Genomic DNA, 24,657 nt, shown 5'->3' with positions numbered 1-24,657 from the left:
ATTTATTATAGATGTCCCCTTGACATACATCTGTAATATGCATGTATGCATAGCCTTGACAGGAAGATGGATGGCTTGACAGTTCTGTTATTGTTGGCTGCCGTACTATTGACATAGTTATGGATATACAGGTACATCAGTTACACCATCTATATATGTAGGTATAAGCTGCAGTCAACCATTTTATTAACACTACTGTTATCATAGTAACACTGGTTTTACATTAGTCTAATGCCAGTCAAGGGCTCACATATAACTGACACTGGCAACCTAAATTTTGCCATAGTATTGTAGGGCACTGGGTAACTCCTCAGAGCTGTTTCCTATTGAAATGCTGCTTCTGTGCTCCCAGTCATGTTTTAAGCTATTGCACTAATGCTATGTTTGTTGCTGTCTTGCTGCATATTTTGTGGTGTACAATGGCATTTCAGCAAGAAAAGTCACAAATGAGTACTAGTTTGCACTGAAACTACACTGTTGAGATCTATGAATTGCTATGTTTCCCTGAAGTACATTAGTGATGTAAGGTGTCAGTACATTCTACTCCATGCCAGCTCATGCTCCCTCATACATACAGGTTGGGTGTACATGCATGTGTCCCTGTGTAGCAATACAGTGGTGCACCATCCATGATTAAAAGTCAGATTTAAAGCACGAATCATGGCCTGCCATCCAGTATGGATAAATATTTGTGGAAATAGCTGCTGATGCTAGTGCCCAACGTAAGTCACCAGCCTGATGTGCAAAGAACATCTAGATTATGCTGTAATTTTACATAGCCAGTTCAGGGAGAGGGTGATGGGACTCTATGTGGATTCATTTCATGAGGTGGACGGATGCCTGATATGACCTGACAGAGCACATAAGCTGGGTTATTGTCATCCTCTGAACCAGCAAGTAATGATTTCTCTGGTATGATGACCTGTGGTGCCACTGCCCCGAAGAACTCTGGGTCTGGGAAGCTGAAATAAGGCAAGAAATCTCCAAACTGCATAGCAAGAGTTTGCCATCTGACCCATGTTTCATATTTTGTTACAGAGAAGTATTCCTAATAAAGTTTTGCTCCTTTGAGATATACTAGGAAATACCAGGTTGGTAGATGTGGTGTCTATATGTGTACTTTGCTGTCATTGGTTGTTATGGTCGAGGTGCTGTGCTGTTTTGTGGTGAAGGGCAACTGCATATGCAAGTCTGGGGTTGTGGTCAGCATGTTGTACTTATGCACCATTGCACATTGCTGTTTGAGTACAGCTCATGCCTCAGCTTATGGGCACCATCTCAGACTTCTGTTTATTTGTGCATACTTGGTATAGTGTAGCTAATTTTGCAGTCTATAGGTATCATCTTAGGCATCTGCCTGATTGCAAGTGCATGTAGTAGTGTGACTGATTTCACAGGCTGGGACACCAACTCAGGTTTCTGCATCATTGCACATGTATGTGTAGCTACATCTTTACAGTGATGTCTTCATCTCACTTGCACCTATGTGTGATGGCTGGTATGTCTCTTTTTGTCTTTCAGCATAGGTGGATTTAAAGGAGAGTGTGAGTAATTGCCACAAACACAACAAAATAATTTATGCAGTGGGGTGCACTCCTCAGCCGTATTTACAAAGTCTGTATCATCTTCAGTAAAAGCAGCTTTCCCTTTGTGTCTCACTTCTGCAGGATATGATTGTTCTACTATGTTGCAGGCATGTTAGCCATCATCCACCATTGTCCTGACAAAGGCTGCAGTTGAGGTGGGTAAGCAGAGTGGTGGTGCATCACTGTGATGACTTCTATCTTATCTCAGGCAAGTAGCTTACCTAATCATCTGCTATGGCTCAGTCGGAGCTTTAGCGGGTTGTTGCAGAGAGAGTGACTAGGCAATGACACACTGGGTCACTGGACATTAGCTTCATCGGCATCAAATTGTGGATTCACTAGACCAGTTGGTCTCTGCCATTAGACCACCAGAACAGGGTGTGGCACATACTACTGGCTATCTTTCTCTAGCACCTCTATCTGCTAGGTCCAAGTAATATCTCATTGGATCTATTGACAGCTGGCATTCTGCTTTTATACCTCCCTATCCCCAGCTATCTGTCTGCCCTATGTTTGTTTTTATCCCATGTGCTACCTATTTTAGTATGTGCCTGTCTGTCTGTTTGTCTGTGCTGTTTCATGTTTGTTTATCTGCTCCTGCTGACTAACCTCCCACACCTTTCCTCTCTCAGATTTCTCTATTTGTCTGTCTCTCTCTGTCTATGTATATATATATATATGTGTGTGTGTGTGTGTGTGTGTGTGTGTGTGTGTGTGTGTGTGTAAATGGGGGGTGCATTTCCCCTTTAGGTTTTCCTTTTGTGTGTAGAACTTCTTGCTAAGTACCATCTTTTCTGCTTCCCGTACTTCTCTTTCCACTGCTTTAGTGAAACAAATAAGGTTTTTCAGCTAGCTGGGTATCAGATAACAGGTCTACATAGCTCTTGTTCTGCACCATTCAGCTGAGGCTGTGATTGTTCTACCCCCCTGCATGCTCACCTAAAGTGCAGCTGTCTGCCTACCCATGTAGCATGTCCGTACTTAGGTATTCATGCCTACTTTACACAGAGGTATAGTTTCATTATTTGGAGCAAGGCTTGCACTTCTCTGCAGTGCACCTCTGTGAATCCCAGTCAGTGTGATAATCTGAAGTTTGTTTGTTCCCCACTCCAGAGCTGTTGATGTGAACCTTTGCTGGTAGCATGCGTTTACAAGAAAAGATGTGAAGAGCGTGAGCAGTTCACATTGGATATGAAATTTGTCTCAGTTTGCCCTCATCATTCATATTAATAAACGTGATTCCAGTTGCTTTTACAAATTGCGAAATACTGATTTTTTTTGTATATGGCTTCACATGCAATATGCTTCCATGATCTCATAAATACTTGCACTAAAGGCCTTCAATTTAACTTGATATAAAGCCAGTTGCTCCTAATTACCTACCACACATTAATTTGCTTTATCTATGTGCACTCTAAAATGTGGATATTTGAAAAATACATGTGGTTTAGTTGTCTTTTTGTCCCTGACATGCCTTTAGCTGACCATCAGCACTTCTCATAATACTCTTATGTTAGTGCCCCAGTAGTGATCCTCAGATTTGCAATACATTGGCCATCAAGAAGTTGGAAAGTGGAAAACTGGAGTGGAGCAGCTGGCAATGTCTCATATACTAGCCTGTATGTCAGAGCATTTTCTTAAACACTGCTGTCCTAACATGGTGACATTGCACTGTATGACTAGGTAGGCAGTGCAGCAAGGTCTATGAGGAGGAATCAACCATGAGCCCTAGAGCAACCCCACCTCCTTAGCCATCCCCCATGCCTAGCCTAGTAATCAGTCTAAGCCCTTGCCTGCATCAGGGCTTAATAAGTGCTGCCTAAAATACCATGACCACAATCATCTTCCCTTCTTCTCCCTCAGTCTTGCTGACCTGGGCTACAGACGGCTTTATCCTACTAAACCACCAGAGCAGCTATATTTTAATTTTTATCTTTTAATATATTTATTTTTTGAAGTAAATTTTTTATGTATAGATTATGACCTAAGAAGCATATTCATTTCTATGTTGGGAACATTACTTCAGAAAAAAATTCATCTCATGTAAAATCTATTTATGTATACATTTATTTTTATGTGGTACATTAAGGATGCATTCAAACTGTTATAAAATGTCCAGTAGTTAACATTTCCCAACTAAAAATCTACATTTTTGAAATAATATTCAAACCATTAGGGAATTCAGAAATATAACAGTGCACTATTGTTAAGTGAAATACCACAAGAAGTGGTAATGTGAATGAAAATGGTGGTTATGAGACACGTTGCATAACTGTGTGAGCAGACAAATAACACTGAATGCAGAGCATGCAAATGACTGATTAATGACATGCCAATAAGTGGCACTTTTTAATAAGAAGGATCATGTATGTCATTGATAAACTCAGGCATGGCAGAGCAATTCAGAAATAAATTGTACATGATGAGCCGCAGTGATCAGCTTATCTGAGCACCGTCATTGTCCTTTAATCCAGTGCCTCACTCAATGAAAGATGCTAGCAGCAGCCTCTGCTATAGCTGGTCAGTATGTGTTAGTGGCAGCCTTGGTAGCCACTGGCCACAGTTTTGCAAACCACTGCTTTTCATGTCAGAAGATTCTGTCAGTAACTGACTCATAACCTCCATGAATGGGACATAATCTAGCACTGCCATACAAACTGTGACATATTGGAGGTAGGAAATATGTGCAGTCCTTACACAGAATCAAGGAGGATGTGTAAACTCCCTTCTCCAGTGGACATGAAGGTTTGAGCAGTATTAACAATCCTTGCTTCCGGGACCTTTCAGCTTCTGAAGGTGACATGCAAGGAATTTCACAGGCTTCATCCTCACAAATCCTTCAGCAGTTCCTTGATGTGATACTGATGCATGTGGAGGAGCATATAGGTTCATAGGTTCATAGAACAATACTAGGCTTTGGCCTGGAGGCCCTTATAAGCCTAAACAAGAATTTTGCTCATGTTCCCACAAAGTCAGCACTTGTTTCCCCTTTCCAGCAAGGACACAGGTGGGATTCCAGGGGTTTATTTTCTGTTTCCCATCCAGTTGTCCAGGTTCCTCTTAAAGAGGGCTAGTGAGGTACTCTGCTTGACAGAGGGAGGAAGTCTATTCCACAGATGGGGAGTCTTTGGGACAAAAATCTATCCTGCCAACAAGCTGTATTAATGTCAGAGACCAGGTTGAGGCCTTGCATGAAGGTTGCGGGAGTCCAGTTTGACTTACGGATATGCAGCAACTCTCGCAAGGCTGGGTCTGAGATGGCCTTCTATGCCAGATACACGTCATCTCTGAGCAGTCTGAACAAGACTGAGTAGAGGGACAGGGATTTTAGTCTATCTGTATAGGATAGGTGTTTGAGAACCTGAATTTTCCTGGTCAGGAACCTCTGTGGTCTTTCCAGCTGCTGCATGTGCTTGGTAAGGTACAAGATGAAGGAGCCATTGTACTCAATAATGGGTCTAATAAGGGAGGAGTACAAAAATGTTCTGACCTCCTTGTCCCTGGAGGAAATACCCTTACGTATAAGGTATGGCATGTAGAAAGCCTTCCGTACAACGGAGGCAATGTGATGGTCAAAAGTCAGTTTGCTGTCAACCTGGGTACCTAAGTCCCTTACGACTGATTGCATACTTAGTACGTTGTTATTAATGTGATAGTTAGTGGGGATGCCATTTTCCCCAAAGGGGATAATGATGCATTTCTTGGCATTCAGTTTGAGGCCATGCTTACGGCACCAGTTATTAGTTTGGGTAAGGCCCTCTTGGAGGATGTTCACATCCCTAGGGGAATTTAAGACAGCACCCAGCTTGCAGCCATCTGCAAACTTAGTCAGCCACAGACTACTACTTTTGGCTTGCACCTTAGAAAAGTATATCCCAAACAGCAGAGGCCCCAAGACCAATCCTTGGGGTATGTCTCTCGTTACGGGTCTACTAGAGGTGGCTAGTGGGTTCTAGTGGTGAGCCAGTTAGCTACGCATCTGGTAACATAAAGGTAGATGCCTAGCTGGGAGAGTTTATCTATTATGCCCAAGTGGGGAACAGTGTTGAAGGCTTTGTATAGGTCAATGGAGACGGTGGGCACCGTCTCTCCCTCATCCATGGCTTTGGTGGCTGTTTCAAAGAAGTCAATCAAGTTTAGTAGGCATGATCTCCCTTTGACAAAACCAAACTTTGTGGGGGCAAGCATTTGGAGGTTGCCAATGTCCTTGTTTATAAGGTCCATGATAGTGCAGTCCATGGCCTTGCATATCAGGCTAGTTAGGCTGATGGGCCTATAATTGCCTGGGTCAGAAGACGCTCCACCTTTCTTTAGAGGGATGACAGTGGCTGTCCTCCAGTCAGCTGGGATGAAGCCAGTGCTCAGGTTTTGGTTAAATAAGGTGCCTAATGGTGCTGAGAGCGCATGCCTGAGTTCATGTAGGATGCAGAGAGGGATGCTGTTAGGTCCCAAGGAGGCTGTATTTTTTGTCTTTGAGAGGGCATTAAAAACCTGCTCCTTGATGATGATGGGAGGGGGACAGGTGCTGGGGATGTTCTAGGTTACTGATGGGGGGACAGGGGTGTGAAGTTTTCACTGAATCTGTCTGCCAGCAGGTTGGGTATATCTACAGCATTTGTGTATGTGGTGTTCTTGACCACCAGTTCAAAGCAGATTTGGGTGTTACCTTTGAGACTCTGGATGTATGTGAACAAGACCTTGTGATTATCCTTAGTGGATGTGTCCAATTTGGACTCAAAGTTAGCTTTAGATGATTTCACCACAGACCTTATTTGCTTCTTCAGACAAAGGAGAGATTGCTTCCAACTTGCCACCTGCTCCTTCTTGGTCCTGGAGTGCATTTTTTTCTTTTTATTATAGAGTTTGTTTATTACTGCTGTCTACCAGACAGGTTTACTCTTCCTTGTGGAAGATGATTTGGTCCTGTCATGTATTGCTGAGTCCATGCAGCTATGTAGGTGCTCCTATAGTTTTTTTTGTGTAGGCTTGGACAGTAGTGCTAGTTCCAACTGAAGGGGCAGTGGCTATGAAGCTGCTTATACCTGCTCTCAGGAGATTGTAGTTAACTTTGGAAAAGTTTTTTTTTTGTTTGACCCTGACCGGGGGGGGGGGGGGGTCAGTGGAGATAGTGACTTTGAAAGTGATTGCTTCATGGTCAGATCTTACCAAGGAAGATGACACTGTAGGGGTGCTACAGTGGTTATTAATGTTGATTAGTACCAGGTCCAGTATATTTTCACCTCTTGTGGGGTGTCAACCAGCTGATCCAATGCACTGGAATTGAGGAAGTCGAGGAATCGCTGGACATTCATGTTTGGGCTACAGTAGGTCTTCCACTCTGTGGTTGGGTAGTTAAAGTTACCCAGGATCAGAGTAGAGGGTTCAATCTTGATGGATTCAAGTAAGTCCAGATAGGTGGAGTGGGTGTCCTGAGTCATGCTTGGGGGTCTGCAGATAGCTATTATTTGAATAGGTGTTTTGCCAACAGTTAACTGCACTTGGAGTGTCTTCTGTGTGTCATACTGTTTGACCAGCCTGGAGGTGTGTATGTCTTTGATAAATATTGAAACACCACCTCCTTTGGTTTTGTAGCCCTCTGTTTGGGGTCTGAAAGTATGATAGGATGAGTAACCTGGTAAAGCTGGGGTACTCTCTGTATTCTAAGACCCAGCCTACCTTCCAGTGGTTGTGAGGTCCCCTGACAGCTCCCAGACTGCTATCAAGGCCCCATCTGTCATACATCAACCAAGATAGCTTCCAATCCATCAGCTGCCAGGAATGTGCATTATATAGGGTATTAGATGTAATGTGTCTGTGCATTGTTGAGAAGGTTTCCAGGATTTGGACATCTGATGTATGTGTATTCTATAATAGCATTTTATGGAAGTTTACTTTCTGTAGCATCATGTAGTTGACAGGTGTTCACATTGCCAACTGTGGAGGCTGGGATGGTCCATTCCTATGAACATGGATAGCAGACCACTCATAATGGTGCTTGCTGTTGTGTTTTGAACATGATGCTGGATACCTTGGAGCTATGGCTGATGACTCATATCTGCAGCCTCCAGACTGAGGCAGACATGGAGTGCAACACTACAATGCCACAGGCACTGAGCATCATTGAACATGTGTTCAGATGAGAGGGCATTTGATGATGATGTTCCCTTATGGGAGGCATGGTTCAAAGAGGGGAGTTGCTCTTGAATGTAATTGATGAGCATGGGAAGCAGGGGCAGGGAGTAGGTAGGGTGTATAAAGAACCTCCACCAAGATGGAAGTGGAGATGGCTGAACCTCCCAGGACACCCTTAGGATCCTTGACTGACACCAGCAATCGTATTCCATAAGTATACTTTATGATATATTGACATATGTTGACAATGGGTTGTCCTTGATCATCACATATCCACTATTATAAGGAAGTTCTCTTTTATCATACAGCTTATATTTAAAGGTATGGTTTCTAGGTACAGGGATCTCATCACTCTTTGTACTAGGCTCTCATTAGGCCAGTCATTGAATATGCTTCCTGTTTTGGTATGTAGCTGTTCAAACAATTGTCACAGCTGGTATGAGCATAACAGTTACTCACTAAAAGAATCAAGGACTTAATCATAAAAAACTATGCAGGCTGTCTCAAAGCTCTGTCTCTCTTGTTGGTATCATACAGTTTACTAAGAGGTGACCTGTGCCTCAGGGTTTAAACCTTCAGCAGATTCTATCCTGTCAGACCTATTACACATTCGCAAAATTCCATGCTAGTGGAAACTGCTCAAGGGATCACAATCTATTCTGTAGTATAAACAGATCATGTTGAAAATATGTAGCACAAATATGTTTCTATGAAACTGTATTCCACTTTACATGAAGCAAAGTACTTCTCTTATTCTTTTCAAATGTAATTTAGATGAATGAATGCATAATGACAAATTCACTCTCATTTAATCATTCATGGCTGTTACTGATAGGCGTTACAAATAAATGCCCCAAATTATCCTTGTTAAAGGCCCCAAATTATCCTTGTTCTGTCCACCTTTGGGTTATTCACACATAAAATATAAGAACGAAAACCACCATGGGAATGCAAGGCTGCCCTTATTAAGATCCTCACAGATCAGTAACCTAGTAAGCACCCATGAACCTATAAATGTAGTCTCCCACAAAACAGCCACTGCAACTTTTATTGTATTGAAATGGGGCTGAAAGCACAGCTATTATGCTAATGAGGTAATCTAATGAGATTGTTTTGAACTTCACAAATAATATAGCATAGGAATATAGGAACAATAATAGGCAGATGATCACAAAGACAATAAACTGACTAACTTTGGATAACTGCCATCTGGTTGAATGGGATTCTCTTTGAATTGGACTAATAATGTAACAAAAGAACATAGGAACAATACTAGGCAAGTGATCACATGGACAATAAGTTACCAAGCAGTAGATGCCTGCCATCTTGTTGAATGTTGCTTTGGTTGAATGGGATGAGTGTGTGGAAATGTTTGAAAGGCCATTTGGTTGAATGATCACTTAAGTGAATGTCTACTATGTTGAATATGGCACAGCTATGTCTAATTCTGTAATACAGAAGTGTAATATGTAGAAACAGAAGAAAAATATGTATTTGGTGATTGGTGGTAGATATACATAACCACTGCTGGACTGGTTTCCATTTGCATGCTGGCAGTGATTTCTGGTGTATGGTATTTTCACTTGTCTCCCCCGTTGTGTGACCTTGGAGGTAGTATATTTAAGGAAAGGTGTGTGTAATTCCATAGTGTCTCAGTGGAATGGGCTTTCAACCATTCAGTCATTTGGGATTCAGCCATAAGGATATGCAACAAACTGATGGTGCAGTGGTGCAGCGGTAGCATTGTTGCTTCACAGAAAGAGGTTCTCTGGTTCAATTCTCAGCTGGAGTGCCTTCTATGTGGAATCTGCATGTCCTCCCTGCATTCGTGTAGGTTTTCTCTGGGTACTCTGGTTTCTTCCCTCGTTCCAAAGACATATGTCTGGAGTGTTTCTCCCTGGGCTCTGCTGAAAATTGGCTTTGTTCCAAGTTGGAATTTCCTGGTAAACAAATGTTAAATAAATAAATAATCATATCCGTATGCACCTTTAAGCAGACACACTTAAAAGTTCTTGCCACACTGTATAAGCACTTAATAATGCCCACCTCCAAAATCAAGCAGAGCTATACACGATAACCCTGGTGTGCCCATCCAATCATTAAAGACTAGTCATTAGGCAGACAAAGCTGTACTTTGTTTAACTTTAGTGGTAACCTATTCCATAGGCTGGGACTATGTTGAGAGAGGAACCTTTTCTTCAGATAGTCTTCTTTATTTGTTGGTGTAAATTTAGATTTCTAGTACAGGTGTTTGTAGAGCTAATGGTTTTATGAAGAAAAAAAAGTCAAATAGGATTGGGTTCCTTCATTTCTCAAGAAACAAGACACAGGTCACCCCAGAACAGCCAGTAGGCTACTGAGTATAAGCAGAGCTATGTTAATCATACATAATCATAATCTGATATAGTAGAATGATTTAAGGCCTTTAATTGTTTTTTTTGGTTAGAAATTGTTGGGGGCCTTCCAGTTTAACAATATGCTTTGATTTGTATGTAGCAGAGGAAGCACTGTATTTGATGATGGATCTGATAAGGGAAGAGTACAGCGGTAAAATGACTTCTTTGGCTGTTGAAGATATTTCCTTGGAAATTAACTGGCCCAGACAGAAGGATTTCTTGACTATAGTGGAAACATGATGATCAAATGAGAGAGCATTATCTAGTTTAGTCAGGTTTTATGATCTGTTTATTTGAAAAAGAAGAGTAATATGCACACCTCTCAACTTCCTAGTTTTTGCAGAATGTCCTCATTTTTGCCTCCTATTTTTGGACTGTTCCACATAAAATTTGTGGATGTCTGGATTTTTGTGGCAAATCAGTGAGGACTGAATTCACTAAACAATGACAGGCATTTGAGTTTCAGACTTTATATCCTTCAGAAAATGTACGGTAACACAAAACATTTTATCCCAGCAACTTTCTAAGTTTATAAGAGTAATATTTAAAAATTGTCCTTATTTTTGGGGCTTTGACCCCCCCCCATTATTTTTGGCTTTGTCCAGATTTTAATGTTAAGAAGTTGAGAGGTATGGTACCAGTATAACATATGGAGGGGTGAGCTACTTTTTTGCCAAACACTACTATGTTGGATTTTTTTTGCATTTAGATTAAGGCAATTTTCAGTACACCAGGCATGCACGTACTCTAGCCCTTGTTAGAGTAGTTTAGTATTGGTGGATAAGCAGATAACAGTGTCCAGCTTGCAGTTATCAGCAAACTTTCAACCAAGAATCAGACTGAAATAACCAGAAATAAAGTCCATATTAATAATAAAAAGCGGTTAGGGCACACAAGTTCAGGCTGCACACACAAACAAGTCTTGCATTTGGCAGGTCGAAAGAGCTTGTGTCTGATTTTACTCATTATTTTTTTTTTTGTGTGCAGCCTGAACTCGTGTGCCCTAACCGCTTTTTATTATTATCAGCAAACTTTGTCAACCAAACCTCAGGTACATTGACTTGAATATCTGAAAATTAATGACAAACAAGAGTGGACACAGAACTGATCCATATGGTATGTGACTAGTTATAATTTTTACATTCAGAGAAGATACAAGAAATTTTCACTACTTAGGATCTGTGTTATCACCCCTGTTATGTGTCACTGGTAGAAGTATGACTTATTCAGGGGCATTGAGAGCAGATATGGTGTGCGTATCTGTGCAGCTCAGCTTAGCTACTATAAATCTGCACTGTGATAATGACCATGGTCATTATGCTGCCAGTCATGGTCTTGTTCAGGCGAGGTGTTCAAATGCAGCTGTAGAGCTTGACTGCAGTACTGTTGTCCTTCTCACACTGCTGACCATGTGTGCTGCACTGCTATAAATGGGGATCTCACTGTTGCACTGCCAGTTGATGTGTGTAACGTGTCCTCTGCAGCACACAACTATGCACCTGAGCTGTTATTTTTGCTCCTGGACTTGACCTGGAGAGTGGAGATGGCCTTAGCAAGATCTTACAATGATAGAGTTGCCATGTGGTACAGCAGAGAGTGCAGTCATTTTATGCCTGCTGCACATGCTTCATAGGGAGTCCCTGCTGATGGATTATTAAAGTCCCCTGTAGAAAAGTGATAACCTGGCACATGTTTACCAGGGCAGTGAGTAATGCCAGTGGCTTTACCTCTGTGATAAAACGTGAAGGCATAATGTTATAATCTATGGAGGTAACATATAGGCCTTCTCTGACAATGGGACGAACAGATTAGTGAGAAAGAATATTACAGTGAGCTGTCTTTGTCAAGTCATTGTACAGTAGATCTGGAAAGTATAATTCTGTAGTAATGGGTATGCTGTGCTTATTAAAGTTATTTTCTGTTTTAAAACACAGCAAGAAACCGCAGAGAACAGGACTCCCTGTAAGACGAGGCAGGCCAGACTCTTCACACAATTTTAAAATTCCAACAACTTACTTATTAGTTGCATGCAATTAACTAAGAATGATTTGTTTAAATATGTTTCTTAATATTTCCCTATTCTGGAGTGCAAAATAGTTCCTGTATGCAGTAGCTATTTATCAGTAGGTTATGCTAGTAGTGACATTTTGACCTTTTGGCTAACTGGCCACTATAATTAATGCTAATCATATTGCTTATTTTGTTAATTCGGTGCATGCGACAACAAGATCCAGTCCTCTCTTTTCCAACAAACCCATAAATAACACCAGCTTATTTATTCTGATTAGAAAGAATAAATGGAGATAAAGCAAAATAAAAATAATAATAATTAAAAAAAAAAAGAAAGAAAAACATACATGTATGTTCCTCCTTGCTGACGATCTCTTTCTTTGGAATTATCCTGTTTCATGGATGTGTACATCAAAACAGCCAAGTCTGTGTCAGGCATATAACTCTGAATAATTCTTAGCCCCTTTTAGTTCAGTATCAATTTCACAAATTTAATAAAATCACAGCTGTATATATCTAACATATGGCAGTCAGCTTAGGTAGTTTGAGCCAAGAATGCTTTCTATTAAATGTACATTGTTATCTGCCAGTAAAAGTCATTGTAAATAAATACAGTATCATCTTGAGATGTCTTCCTTTTTTTCTTCTGCTGTTATTACTAGATCTCTGTTAGCGACTTTTAGAATTTTGCTATAACAGGTCTGGAGAAAAAGAGGTTTGTATTCTAGTGATGCATCCACCGTGAGGCCCAATTCTTGATTGATTACCGATGACTCATTATTCACCAATGCTACACGTGCTTGTTGTTCATATTAAGAACATGACTGGGTATTGGTCCCAGCATTGTGGAATTCCTTACAATCACATATTATTGCATCCAGATCATGGCTGCAGAGCAGCATGCTTTGCAATGTTGTATTGTTGTTCTATAGTTCTTAAATGTTGGTTTGAAAGTTTTCATGTTTATATATTAATAACCAAATTTTATTTGAATACAGATTTTTATCCAGTCTGGATAATTCCACTTGATTATATGATTGCAGTTACAGTGTAGTTGTTTCTTTAATTTCTTGAAGCGCTTTATATTGTTCTCACCCACCACTTACCTCAAAATGGGAAAATACGATGGATACTGATCCGATAGATATAAGAGTTATCAGGGGGATCCTATACACAGTGCTCAGTAATAACAATTACTTTCACTTTTTTGGTATCTAGTACAAACAAACAATAGGAATTGCTGTAGAGGTGGGAATGGTTCCCGATCTGGGGAATACTTCACTTGCCTACTGGGAGAACAGACAGATCTTCACTAATTCAGAAATGTTACTATGCGGTGTAAGCCTGGTACACACCTTGCAGTAACACTTTCCAGTTCAGAGACTCCCCTACTTCTATGCAGCACCATAAATAGGTTCACTACCACAGCAGGCTGTCTTTATGGCCTACTGCAAATGCTAATAAGGAATTCCACGGGAGTGGCCTATGCTAATTATATATAAGCTGTGACCCTGAAAATATCCACAGTAAGGCATTAGTTGAGTGTTTCAGGCAATCTCTCGGCTAAGTAAGTTACATCATCCGCATGTGTTAATGAAGAGAACCAAAGTGAATATCGCTAGACATTACGGTTGCCACTTTTTGCTGAATGCTATTCTTTCTTTTGTTTTGGATTCAGTATTTGGCTATTACATTTAGCAGGTTTACAAAACTACCCACTATTATGAAGTGATTCTCGAGTGAGTGATTTAGGTGCTTTGCTTTTACTTTCTAACATTTTGACTTGTATCTTCTTCGTATTTTTCCTACTTTGACATTTATGCATAAAATATTCAGTTTTTAACAAAATCTTAGCAATGGGGTTTGCACATCTTAGTACTTCTAAATCATTATTTCTGCCACTTACCATTTATATGATTCTTTTGCCATTTGCTTAACGACATGTGGATTTTGTCCGCTATCAGCCTGTGACTCTTCCAAATACACTGATCGGCCAAAATGTGCAAGTTTCACTTTTTTCTACCAAAAAAAAGATGCATCAATGCAAGTGATAAATAACAGCAAGTAATTAGAGATATTTCTACTCCTCTGCATGGTAACATAAAGTAGTAAAACTAAATAATCGTTTGTATACACCTTATGAACATTGGACTGGAACACAAAGTTTTTTATGATTCTGTGCTAAACCTTTAAATATTCACAGTGAATATTGGAAACAGAAATTAAACAAACTGACTTCATCTATTTAATAAGGTCATTTTTCTATTGAAACAAATGTAGAGGAGGAAAAAAATCTCTCTCTCTCTCTATATATATATAAATATATATATAAATATATACACACACACACACACACACACACACACACGCACACACACACACACACACACACACACACACACACACACACACACACAAACATTTAAATTATGCTGTTGTATGGTTTTGAAAAGGTAATACTTGGATTTCAAAATGGATGCCAATCTGCCAGCAGCTTTACTTTAGAATTCTTTACTTGAGTTTACTGAATAATATTTCAGACAGGAAAAGGGAAAAATTAGCAAGAACAAGATAACTTTTTTTAAAAAAAAAAACGCATATTTACTTTTCTATGTCTTGTTGTCTAAGACACTAGGATTCCCTCTCAAAGTTCAAATACATTCCTGTCAAAGAGCAGATTTCAAGGTTTGGAGAAATTACAGAAGCTCTCAGTCCTTCAAGTTAACACAGAAACTAAAAAAGAGCATCAGCAGCAGGAGCTTATTACCCTAAAAAAAGTAAATAACTAAGAAAGATTTCAACTCTTTATCTATTATAGATTCCTACAGCAGCATTCAGGACTCCTGCATAACATAAAAAAAATCCTTGGTCTTCTCGCATCAGTTGGTATTTTAATTATTTATTCACTTATCCTTTTGGTGACTGGGTTAGTCTCACTAGGCTAGTAGCCCCTTTTTCAGGAAAGACCCAAGGTAGTATTTATATTATTAGGGAAACTTTGGCAAGGGTATCAGGGAACTCTTTTCGAACGGGAGATGCATTTCATTATTGCACTCCCTGCTTTTGTTCCAGGTGCAGTGGTGGCACAGAGAAGCAGTGAGAATCATGGTAGATGAAAGAGAACTTGTAGCAGTAAGGAGGAGTTGTTTCAACAGAAGAAACAACCAAAATGTGAGGAGGTAGTGGACAGAAGGAGTGAGCAGGACCAATTGGGTGTTATTTTTGGTATGAAAACTGTTGGACCTTCACAGGAGGAATTTGTTGGTGGCTTGGAAGTTACAAAGGCAAGTGAGCCTTTAGCAAAGGTGTCTACATGCATCAAGAAGGAAAAAGTAGATGTTTATGAAATTGTGAAGCTGGCCAAATCTTCACAAGATTTGAAACTGAGTTTTCAGCAGCAGTTGTTCGAGGGTAAAAGTGAGAGCCAGAAAGGATGTATTATTACAACCCTCCAGTCGGGAGGGTTGTGGGATGTTTTATTGTGGGATCTAATAATTCAGAGTGAATCAGAATGTGAGAAAGTGGATTTGTGGGCAGATATAATGGGCAGAATACAGGAAGCAGAAGCAGAGGAAGTGGTGAAGGAGAAGCAAGAAGTCATATGTGAATATGGTAAAAGAGGGAGAAAGGAGAGAAGAAAAGAGGACAGAATCAATAATAAAGAAGTATAGTAAGCAGTAAAGAAGAAACAAGGACCAGACAGGTATGATATTTGGGACAACATAGTAACACCATTGGGTACTTCTCCACAAGAGGTAAGAACATGTATTCATATTAATAGACAGTTTTTGTGACATTATATTTGAATCAGGAGAATGTATGGAGAAGTTTTTGGGACAACGTGAAATAAAGAAAAAATGTATTGCATGGAATTTATACACTTTTCAAATATTTAATAGAGAAACAAAAAAGAAATATATATTCACTTTAAAATGAAGTAGAAAAAGATATACTAAAAGAAAATTTAAAGAATGTGTGTAAAGAAATGATGGACATTACTAAAATTTATAGCAACACATGGTTATGGACTTGGGGTTTGGTAATGTAATGTTGAATTAAAAATGGAAAATGAAAAGATAGTGCACATTCCAAAGTATGATAAATGTTGATGGAAATAAAGGTACAGTGAAATATTGAGAGCAACAAAAAACTTTTTTTTATAGAAGTGATCATTTAATTAATAATTGTGATAAAAGGACATGGTATATCTATGGCAAAGTGGGTCATGATACAAAAAGATGTAAATTGGAATGTTTTAAATATAAAAAAGCAGGTAATTTATGGATGGATGGTAAGGAAAATAAAATATGTAAGAATGCAAAGAGGAACTAGGTAGAGAAAAAGATTTTGAGACAGAACAAGAGCAAGAAAAAGAGCAAGATAAATAGATAACAATAGACAATACTGAGGCAGGAGAAGGAAAATAGTAAAAGAAAAAAGGAAAAATTAAAAGGGAATGAAGGAATATCATAAATAAGTGAAGAAGAAGAAGAAGAAGAAGAAGAAGAAGAAATGAGCTGGAGAGTAGTGAAAGGAAGAAAAAACATTGGGAAAATGGTAAAAGGTAGGAAAAGAAAATTTACTGGTTTAGGTATGAAAGAAAATAAGAAAGAGAAAGGGTAATAAAAAGGACAAAATAAGCAAGAATACAAGAAAAATAAATAAATGAAGTGCTGAGAATTTTAGCAATAAAATGAAAAATAAGGGTATTAGAGCTGTGTACAGCAGTTGATATGGACATGATTATATTAGAGGACACAAGCATATTAACAGAAGAAGAGCAATTGCAAACAGAAAAAAATATGGGTTGGGTGTTATTTGGAATACAGGAAAAGAAACAGTTCATGTATAGGAATACTATGTAAAAAATCAATAAAAATTTGGATTTTACCTTGGTAATAAAGGGTCGCGTAAGGACAGTAGATGTGAGAAGGAAAGGACAGGTTTATAGAATTATAGCAATGCATGCATATGTGACAAAGAAAGACCGGATATGTTCAAGAAAATTCTGGATTATGTACAGTGGATATAAAAAGTTTACACACTTCTGTTAAAATGTCAGGTTTTATTGATATAAAAAATGAGACCACAATAAATCATTTCAAAACTTTTCTCACCTTTAATGTGACCTATAACCTTATTATTTATTTATTTATTTTACATTTGTTAACCGGGCTAGTCCAGCTGGATACCTGTCCATTTTCAGTGGAGGCCCGAGGAGAAAAGCTCCGCTACACTACTAAAATAATATTTAAAAAAAAAAAATACTTTACAAATACTTTAAAAAAATCAAGTCAGATACAAAGATATGATAGAATAAACATTCAATTTCAGCCTGCTACATTGAGTATGGGATTTTTGTACAATTCAATTGAAAAACAAACAAATCTGTTAGGGGAAAAATATAAAAAATAAAAAATGTACAATAAGCTGGTTGCATAAGTGTGCACACCCTTAAACAAATACTTTGTTGAAGTACCTTTTGATTCAATTACAGCATTCAGTCTTCTTGGGTACACACCTGCCATCAATTAAAGAGACTCTGATTAACCCCAAATAAAGTTCAGCTGTCCTAGTAGGATTTTCCTGACATTTACTCAATTGCCTGCTACAGCAAAAGCCATGGTTCACAAAAAGCTTACAAAGCATCAAAGGGATCTCATTTTTGAAAGTTATCACTCAGGAAAGGGAACAAAAAAATTTCCACAGCATTGGATATACCATGGAACACAGTGAAGTCAGTCATCAAAAAGTGGAGAAAATATGGGACAACAGTGACATAGCAAAGAACTAGACATCCCTCCAAAATTGATGAAAAGACAAGACATAAACTGGTCAGAGAGGCTGTCAAGAGACCTACAGCAGCACTGAAGGAGCTGCAGGAATTTCTGGCAAGTACTGGTTGTGTAGTACATGTGACAACAATCTCCCGTATTCTCCATATGTCTGGGCTATGGGGTAGGGTTGCAAGACAGAAGACTTTTCTTACACAGAAAAACATCCAGGCCCAGCTAAAATTTGTAAAACAATACAGCAAGTCTCTCAAAAGCTTGTGGGAAAATGTGTTATGGTCTGATGAGACCAAGGTTGAACTTTTTAGCCACAATTCCAAAAGGTACGTTTGGTGTGAAAACAACACTTCACATCACCAAAAGAACACTATCCCCACAGTGAAGCATGGTGGTGGCAGTATCATGCTTTGGGGTTGGTTTTCTTCAGCTGAAACTGGGGCTTTAGTCAAGGTGGAGGGAATTATGAACAGTTCCAAATACCAGTCACTTCTGGCCCAAAACCTTCCGGCATCTGCTAGAAAGCTGAAAATGAAGAGAAATTTCGCCTTTCAACATGACAATGACCCCAAGCATGCATCCAAATCGACAAAAGAATGGCTTCATCAAAAGAAAATTAAAGTTTTGGAAAGGTCCAGCCAGAGAACCTGGGGTGACCTAAAGAGGGCTGTGCACAAGAGATGCCCTCGCAATCTGTCAGATTTGGAGTGCTTTTGTAAGGAAGAGTGGGCAAATATTGCCAAGCCAAGATGTACCATGCTGATAGACTCCTACCCAAGAAGACTCAATGCTGTAATTAAATCGAAAGGTGCTTCAACAAAGTATTAGTTTAAGGGTGTGCACACTTAAACAACCAGCTTATTCTACTTTTTTTATTTTTTATATTTTCCCCCAACAGAATATTAAAGGTGGGAAAAGTTTTGAAATTATTTATTGTGGTCTCATTTTTTATATCACAAAAACCTGGTATTTTAACAGGGGTGTGTAAACTTTTTATATCCACTGTAAGTGTGAACAGGGATTTGATATTAGTGGGCGATTTTAATTGTGATCTAAGAAAAAGGAAAAAGGGGGTGGTGATGTAAAAACAATGTTAGAAATTATTAAAAGTGCAAAGTTATATATTTGGGATAATAAACATTGGTCATACAGAAGAAGTAATTTAAGAACAATGATAGATTACTTTATTATTTCTGAAAGTTTGAAAATAATACAAGAAAAATATACAGGCTTTTTGGATCATTTGGAAATTTGGATAGAGACTGAAGAAAGAAATAGATATATAAAAATTGGTAAACTATTAAGAATTTAAGTGGAAAAGAGATAATGAAGGTGTAGAAATGATCAGACAACTGTGGAAAGATCAAGAAGGAATGCAAGACATCTACAAGTACTGGACGTCATGATGGATAAGTTTCAAATATAAATATTAAAATGCTATTTGGAATGGCAAAGTTTAAAAAGAAATGAGGGGAAGAAAAAATACAAAGAAGTAAACAATATTGTATTTGTAGATTTAATAAGAAATAAGAAATCATTTTTTTACTAGAGAGAAAGAAATATATGAGATGAATCAAGAGAAGCTCAAAAAGCAGATGTTTAAACAAAGGTACTTTTTACAAGGGAAAAATGGAAGAGGTGGCACCTTGTTTGAATAGTTTAGTAAAAGAAAACAAAAGGATAATAAGAGAAATAAGAAACAAGAAAGGAGAATGTGTAAGAAGTCAACAGGAAATAATGACTGTAGTAAAAGAATATATAGAAAAATGTAAAGAAAATAAGATAAAAATAAACAAAAGTGGAAAGTTAAAAAACTAACAAAACAGTGTAAGAAAAAAATAGAAAAATTATTAACAATGGAAAAAGTGAATAACACTTTAAAATTAGTAAATGTTGAATCAACAACAGGACCAGATGGGATAGCATATAATATGTATAGAGACATGTTAGATTGGCAGAAGAAATAGTTTGTGGAAGTATTAAATGAATGGTTAGAGAAAGGTTTTGGACAAGAAGCAATATGTGTTGGAACTATGATGAAATTTATATGGAAAAATAAAGGGGAAAAGAAGACATAAGAAATAGGAGGCTGGTAGTACTTAATCATTCTAATTATAACATTTTCATAAAAATTATAGAAAAGAGATTGGAACATAAATTAGATAAAATAATACCAGATGCAATATTTGGGAAATAATGAAATGAAAAGGAAGTCAAGAGATACTAATGATAATAACAAAAATTGTAGATGATATAACAAATAGGAAAACAGAAGTTAAAAATCATGACAGGTGACATGAATAAAGCATTCACCAAGATGCAACATGATATTTTAAGGTACATATTGAAAGAATATAAGTAAGAAGATACTAAAGTTATTTATTACATCATATAAAAAGTGTTAGAGGATGAATGGTTAAGCCAAGAAATAGACATAAAGAGTGATGTAAGATAGGGATGTCCGTTGAGTAGTATTTTATTTGCATTAATCATGAATGCAGTAGTTCGTAAAATAAACACATTATTAAAGGTAACGGAATAGATATAAGGTATTTGAGCATCAATTAGTTTTTGTCTGTGGATGACAAAGTATTAGTGGCAAAGAACAAAGAATGTATAGAAGAAGCTATTAAGCAACCCCAATAAGTATTTGAGAGCGAAAGGCATGAGTATAAATAAAGATAAGAGTAAAAGATAAGGAAAAAAAGCAAGATAAGGAATATTCCATTTAAAATGAAGGAAATAAAACTACTAGGTATAACATTTGAAAATGTAATAGTAAAAATACAACAATGGGAAGATACAAGAAAAAATTAAGAAATATATATTTACTTTGGAAAACATATAAGCTGTCATATAAAAAGAAAGTGTATCTAGTAAATTCTGTGCTATTGGGAAAAATTGCATACTTAGCCAACTTTTTTGTGATTCCTGTAAAATGTGAAAAAGAATTAATGACAATTATGTTTTCATTCATATGGGGATCCAGATTAAACCCAGTAAAAAGAGGAATATTATACAGTAAGGAAGGAGAAGAAGAAGAAGAAGGGTTGGGCTTGATAAATCTGGTGGTAAACGCAGCATCATATATAAAGTACTGAGATGGATGAAAGAGGAAATGGGTTCTTAGTAAATACATTAATTAAATAAAAATACAAAAAGTATGCCCTGGGATTCAATAATACCTACACTAAGTGTACACTGTTCTGAGTGAACCGATAACACGAACATAACTCACACCTCCTTCCTCCTAATTTTAGTTTTCCTACTGATATTGTTGCAGCTTTAAATATTGACAGGAATTCATAAAAGTTACCACAATGTGCAGGCTGCATATGTACACTTAGTGTAATCATTCTCATTGACAAGAAAGCAGAAAAAATGTGATAAGAATGTTCTTGAATGCATATAATGTAGGGTTTACTATCACATGTTTGACACTACTGTGGCTGAAAGTGCAGATATCTGAAGAAAATGTTCGGAAATCACAACACCAACCACAGTAAATGCCGAACTGAGCATTTCAGTGAAGTCGAATGTAAAACATTTCAACTTCACTGAAATGCTCATAGCCGCTAAACATATTTTAACATGTTTTGCAGGGGTGCAAGCCCCCGTGCATCCCCCATGTGGGGGGGGGGCTGCACCCCCACAACCCCCTACTTATATATACAAACTCCGAAATTGCACTACACTGAGGAAAGGGTACATTTCCCAATCACCACTATAGTGCGATCTGTACTACACTGTCAAACGTTGCTATAGCGGCTGTTCGCTATTGCAAGGTTCGACAATATAGTTCTCGCACTAATGGTTCTGCTACCTGATTTACGCACATATGTTAATCTCACACAGTGTGATCAACTATGTGATAGTAAACCATCATGTACACTTAGCATACACTTAGTGTGAGCTTTATGGAATCTGGCCCATGGTGTATAATGAGTACATTTAAAAGAGAAAAAGAAGTTGTGAATGGGAAATGAAACAGTATCAAGAAAAATAATATTGTGGAAAATAAAGACAAGGGATATAAAGGAAGATAGGAAAATATGATATTTAAACATTTGAACCAGTATTGTTGTCTTTATTCGTGGGAAAGAATCATGGAAAAAACAAAACTGATAAAAGAGAGAACAGAATGATGTAAACATATGTAGAATGTACAGATTTTCTATAGAAATTATCAACAAAAAATTGCCAGTGAAAGAAAACATGGCATATAAAAAAAAAAGAAGAAAGAATACGCAATTATTTTGGTGATGATGAAACAGCAGAATGTGTTGTTAAGGTGCAAAGTGGGTGAAGTAATTATGGGGAAAGTTATGTGAGGCAACTATTTGGAAAGAATTAAGAAAATGGAGAATATACATATGGATATGTTGGAATATTGATATTACTGATGTAAAAGAAGGAAATTTGTAAAGAAAATAGATGAAAGATGTTTTCCATAATATATGGAATGAAAGACCGAATGAGTTAAAATTTAATGGAAAATGGATAATGGCAGAAATATTACAAAAACAAGATTTTGGTTGTGGGAAAAGTGATTTGGGTCATAAAATAAATGAATAAGAAGAAAAATAAATGTATATAAAATATGGAAAATTGGTCGTAAAAGATTGTAAATAATTGTAACTAGTGCATAATATGTAAATATTGTATTTAATAAAGGATGCTTTCTCTTTTCAATAGATGCCATGAGATATTTTATATCCACTTGAGCTACCACAAACTCAAGCATATGTGGCCTCAGTTTAACATCTCATCCAAAGGATGACGCACTCAGGAGTGCAGCACCCCCCTTATGCTGAACAGCCATGACAGTAATTGATCAACCTGGAGGGGGAATAGAACCAAAGCTTTCTGCACCAAAGGCAATCTTACTACCTGTTGCACCACTGACAATGTCAACTGTCAATACCGAATCTTCTCAAATGGATATGGATGGATCAACCAAGGAAGCTGAGTGTTGGTATAACGTTTGTGCAACCAGACCATCTACTTCAAGACAGGATTGATGATCACGAACATGACATTTTTCTAACTTGTTATTTTTCAGTCTAGTAGTACAGTCAATAGATACATTGTCAGATCCATGGTTATAAGAATGTCTTGTTGAATCAAACTTATTAAAACAAATATGCTGGAATAGGGTCTGAATTTACTCCTTCAGTTTTGCTACTCCTTCATTATGTGGTTTCATTTTTATCTTATTTAATAAACAATTTAAATGAAAAAGAACTCTGTTTTTTATTTATTTTTAATTAAGTGTGTAAAATTAACACACTGTGTAAGGTCTTGGGTAATCTAAAGTTTTAATCTCAGTGGGGTGGGTCTTACTTGTGCATTCATGGTGTGCCCTCATGAACATTGACTACCTATAAACACACACACACACACACACACACACACACACACACACACACACACACACACACACACACACACACACACACACACACAATAAATATGAATCACTTACTCACTGCCATGGCATATTCCTTAACTGAGCAAATCAACAGAATTTTAAATTTGAGTGTCTACAATAGATCAGGTGATGTATTACATCATATTTACTTGCTTCCAGAATTACAGTGATCTCAAAATAAACATCAGAGTATTGGGTGCAGAGTTGCAAATACGTTTTTGTTTTGTAAATCCAATATATTTGCAGCAGTTTCAACATACTTTTCACAAAGAAACAGAAATAGTATACTTGCTAAAATGAAATATTTCTCTCACTGTGATCACCTTTTGTACTGAGCAATGTTTGATCAACAAAAATTGATCCTTATGCGCATGTGCCTTATAAGGTACTCTACAAAAAAGTCTATGAAACTAAAAACTGAAAAGTATCCATGATAGAAAATTGGATAGACAGAAACCAAACCTGGACAATACACACTATCATGAATTTTATTTATTTTTAATTTAATTTCATTTAAATTTTAAGACTATCATTTGAACATGCATTATATAATTTAGACACCTTTGTACCAAGAAAGAAAGAGATTTTATTAAAATCTGACACGTTAGACCACATCACTCACTCGGTACATCTTGAACTTTTTCCTTAATTTGTCCTGTACTTTTGGCAATTTTCTTTATTTGTGTTTCTTTTTTGTTTGTTTGGAATTTGTTTAATTCTGCTTATTTACAGATGCATTCAAATATTACTGTAGATTCACCATGACAAGAAATTGCCAGTTTGATCTTGAAAGGATTTAATTTTTGTAATAACATCAAATCATTGAGCTCTCACCCTTTTACAATGTCAGAGGAAGAGAAATGCTTTCCTTCTAAAAGACTGTCACTGCTAAGCAGCATTGTTTGATTTTATTTACAAATATCTTGATGCTTTAAAAATACTGTTGGTGTAAGGACTACTGTATCACTTACACAAAATGTTTACCCTATTTAAGGGATATAAATCAGTGAGAAAGTTTTTAACTAAAGAAAATTCATCAAATCAGGTTTTGATGGAAAAATGTATCTCATCCACATGTAAATGATAGCTCACCAAAATATGAAACTTATAAAATACCTCACTGTACTCAAAACACTAATCTGTTGTGTGTGTGTGCAATCTCATTAGACCCCTCTGTGCATCAGGAAATAAACCTGAAAAGTGGTTTTAGAATTTGTTGAATCAAAATGCCCCAAACAAAAAACTAGAGATCAGAAAGAAGCAAAATGTAAAAACAGACAAAATTTAAAAGCACAAACCAATTTTGTAGAAAG

The 24,657-nt window shown here is 37.4% G+C and overlaps 1 protein-coding gene across 1 annotated transcript in view; it reads right to left on the bottom strand.

The window, feature by feature from the left end:
* Window positions 1-784: 784 nt before the first annotated feature.
* Window positions 785-24,657, bottom strand: part of LOC122792400 (myosin light chain kinase 3-like) — a 92,130-nt gene continuing 68,257 nt past the window's right edge. Inside the window, exons 3-4 of the mRNA XM_044060189.1 lie at window positions 14,031-14,143; window positions 785-962 (exon numbers count right to left, since the gene is read on the bottom strand). Of these exons, the coding sequence (XP_043916124.1) occupies window positions 785-962; window positions 14,031-14,143 (291 nt within the window). The remainder of the gene's footprint in view (window positions 963-14,030; window positions 14,144-24,657) is intronic.

The sequence above is a fragment of the Protopterus annectens genome, chromosome 1.part2, assembly GCF_019279795.1.
Source record: "Protopterus annectens isolate FY-2018-M chromosome 1.part2, PAN1.0, whole genome shotgun sequence".
Lineage (NCBI taxonomy): Eukaryota > Metazoa > Chordata > Ceratodontiformes > Protopteridae > Protopterus > Protopterus annectens.
The sequence above is the reverse complement of the archived record's forward strand: the minus strand, read 5'-3'. Positions and strand labels throughout refer to the sequence as shown.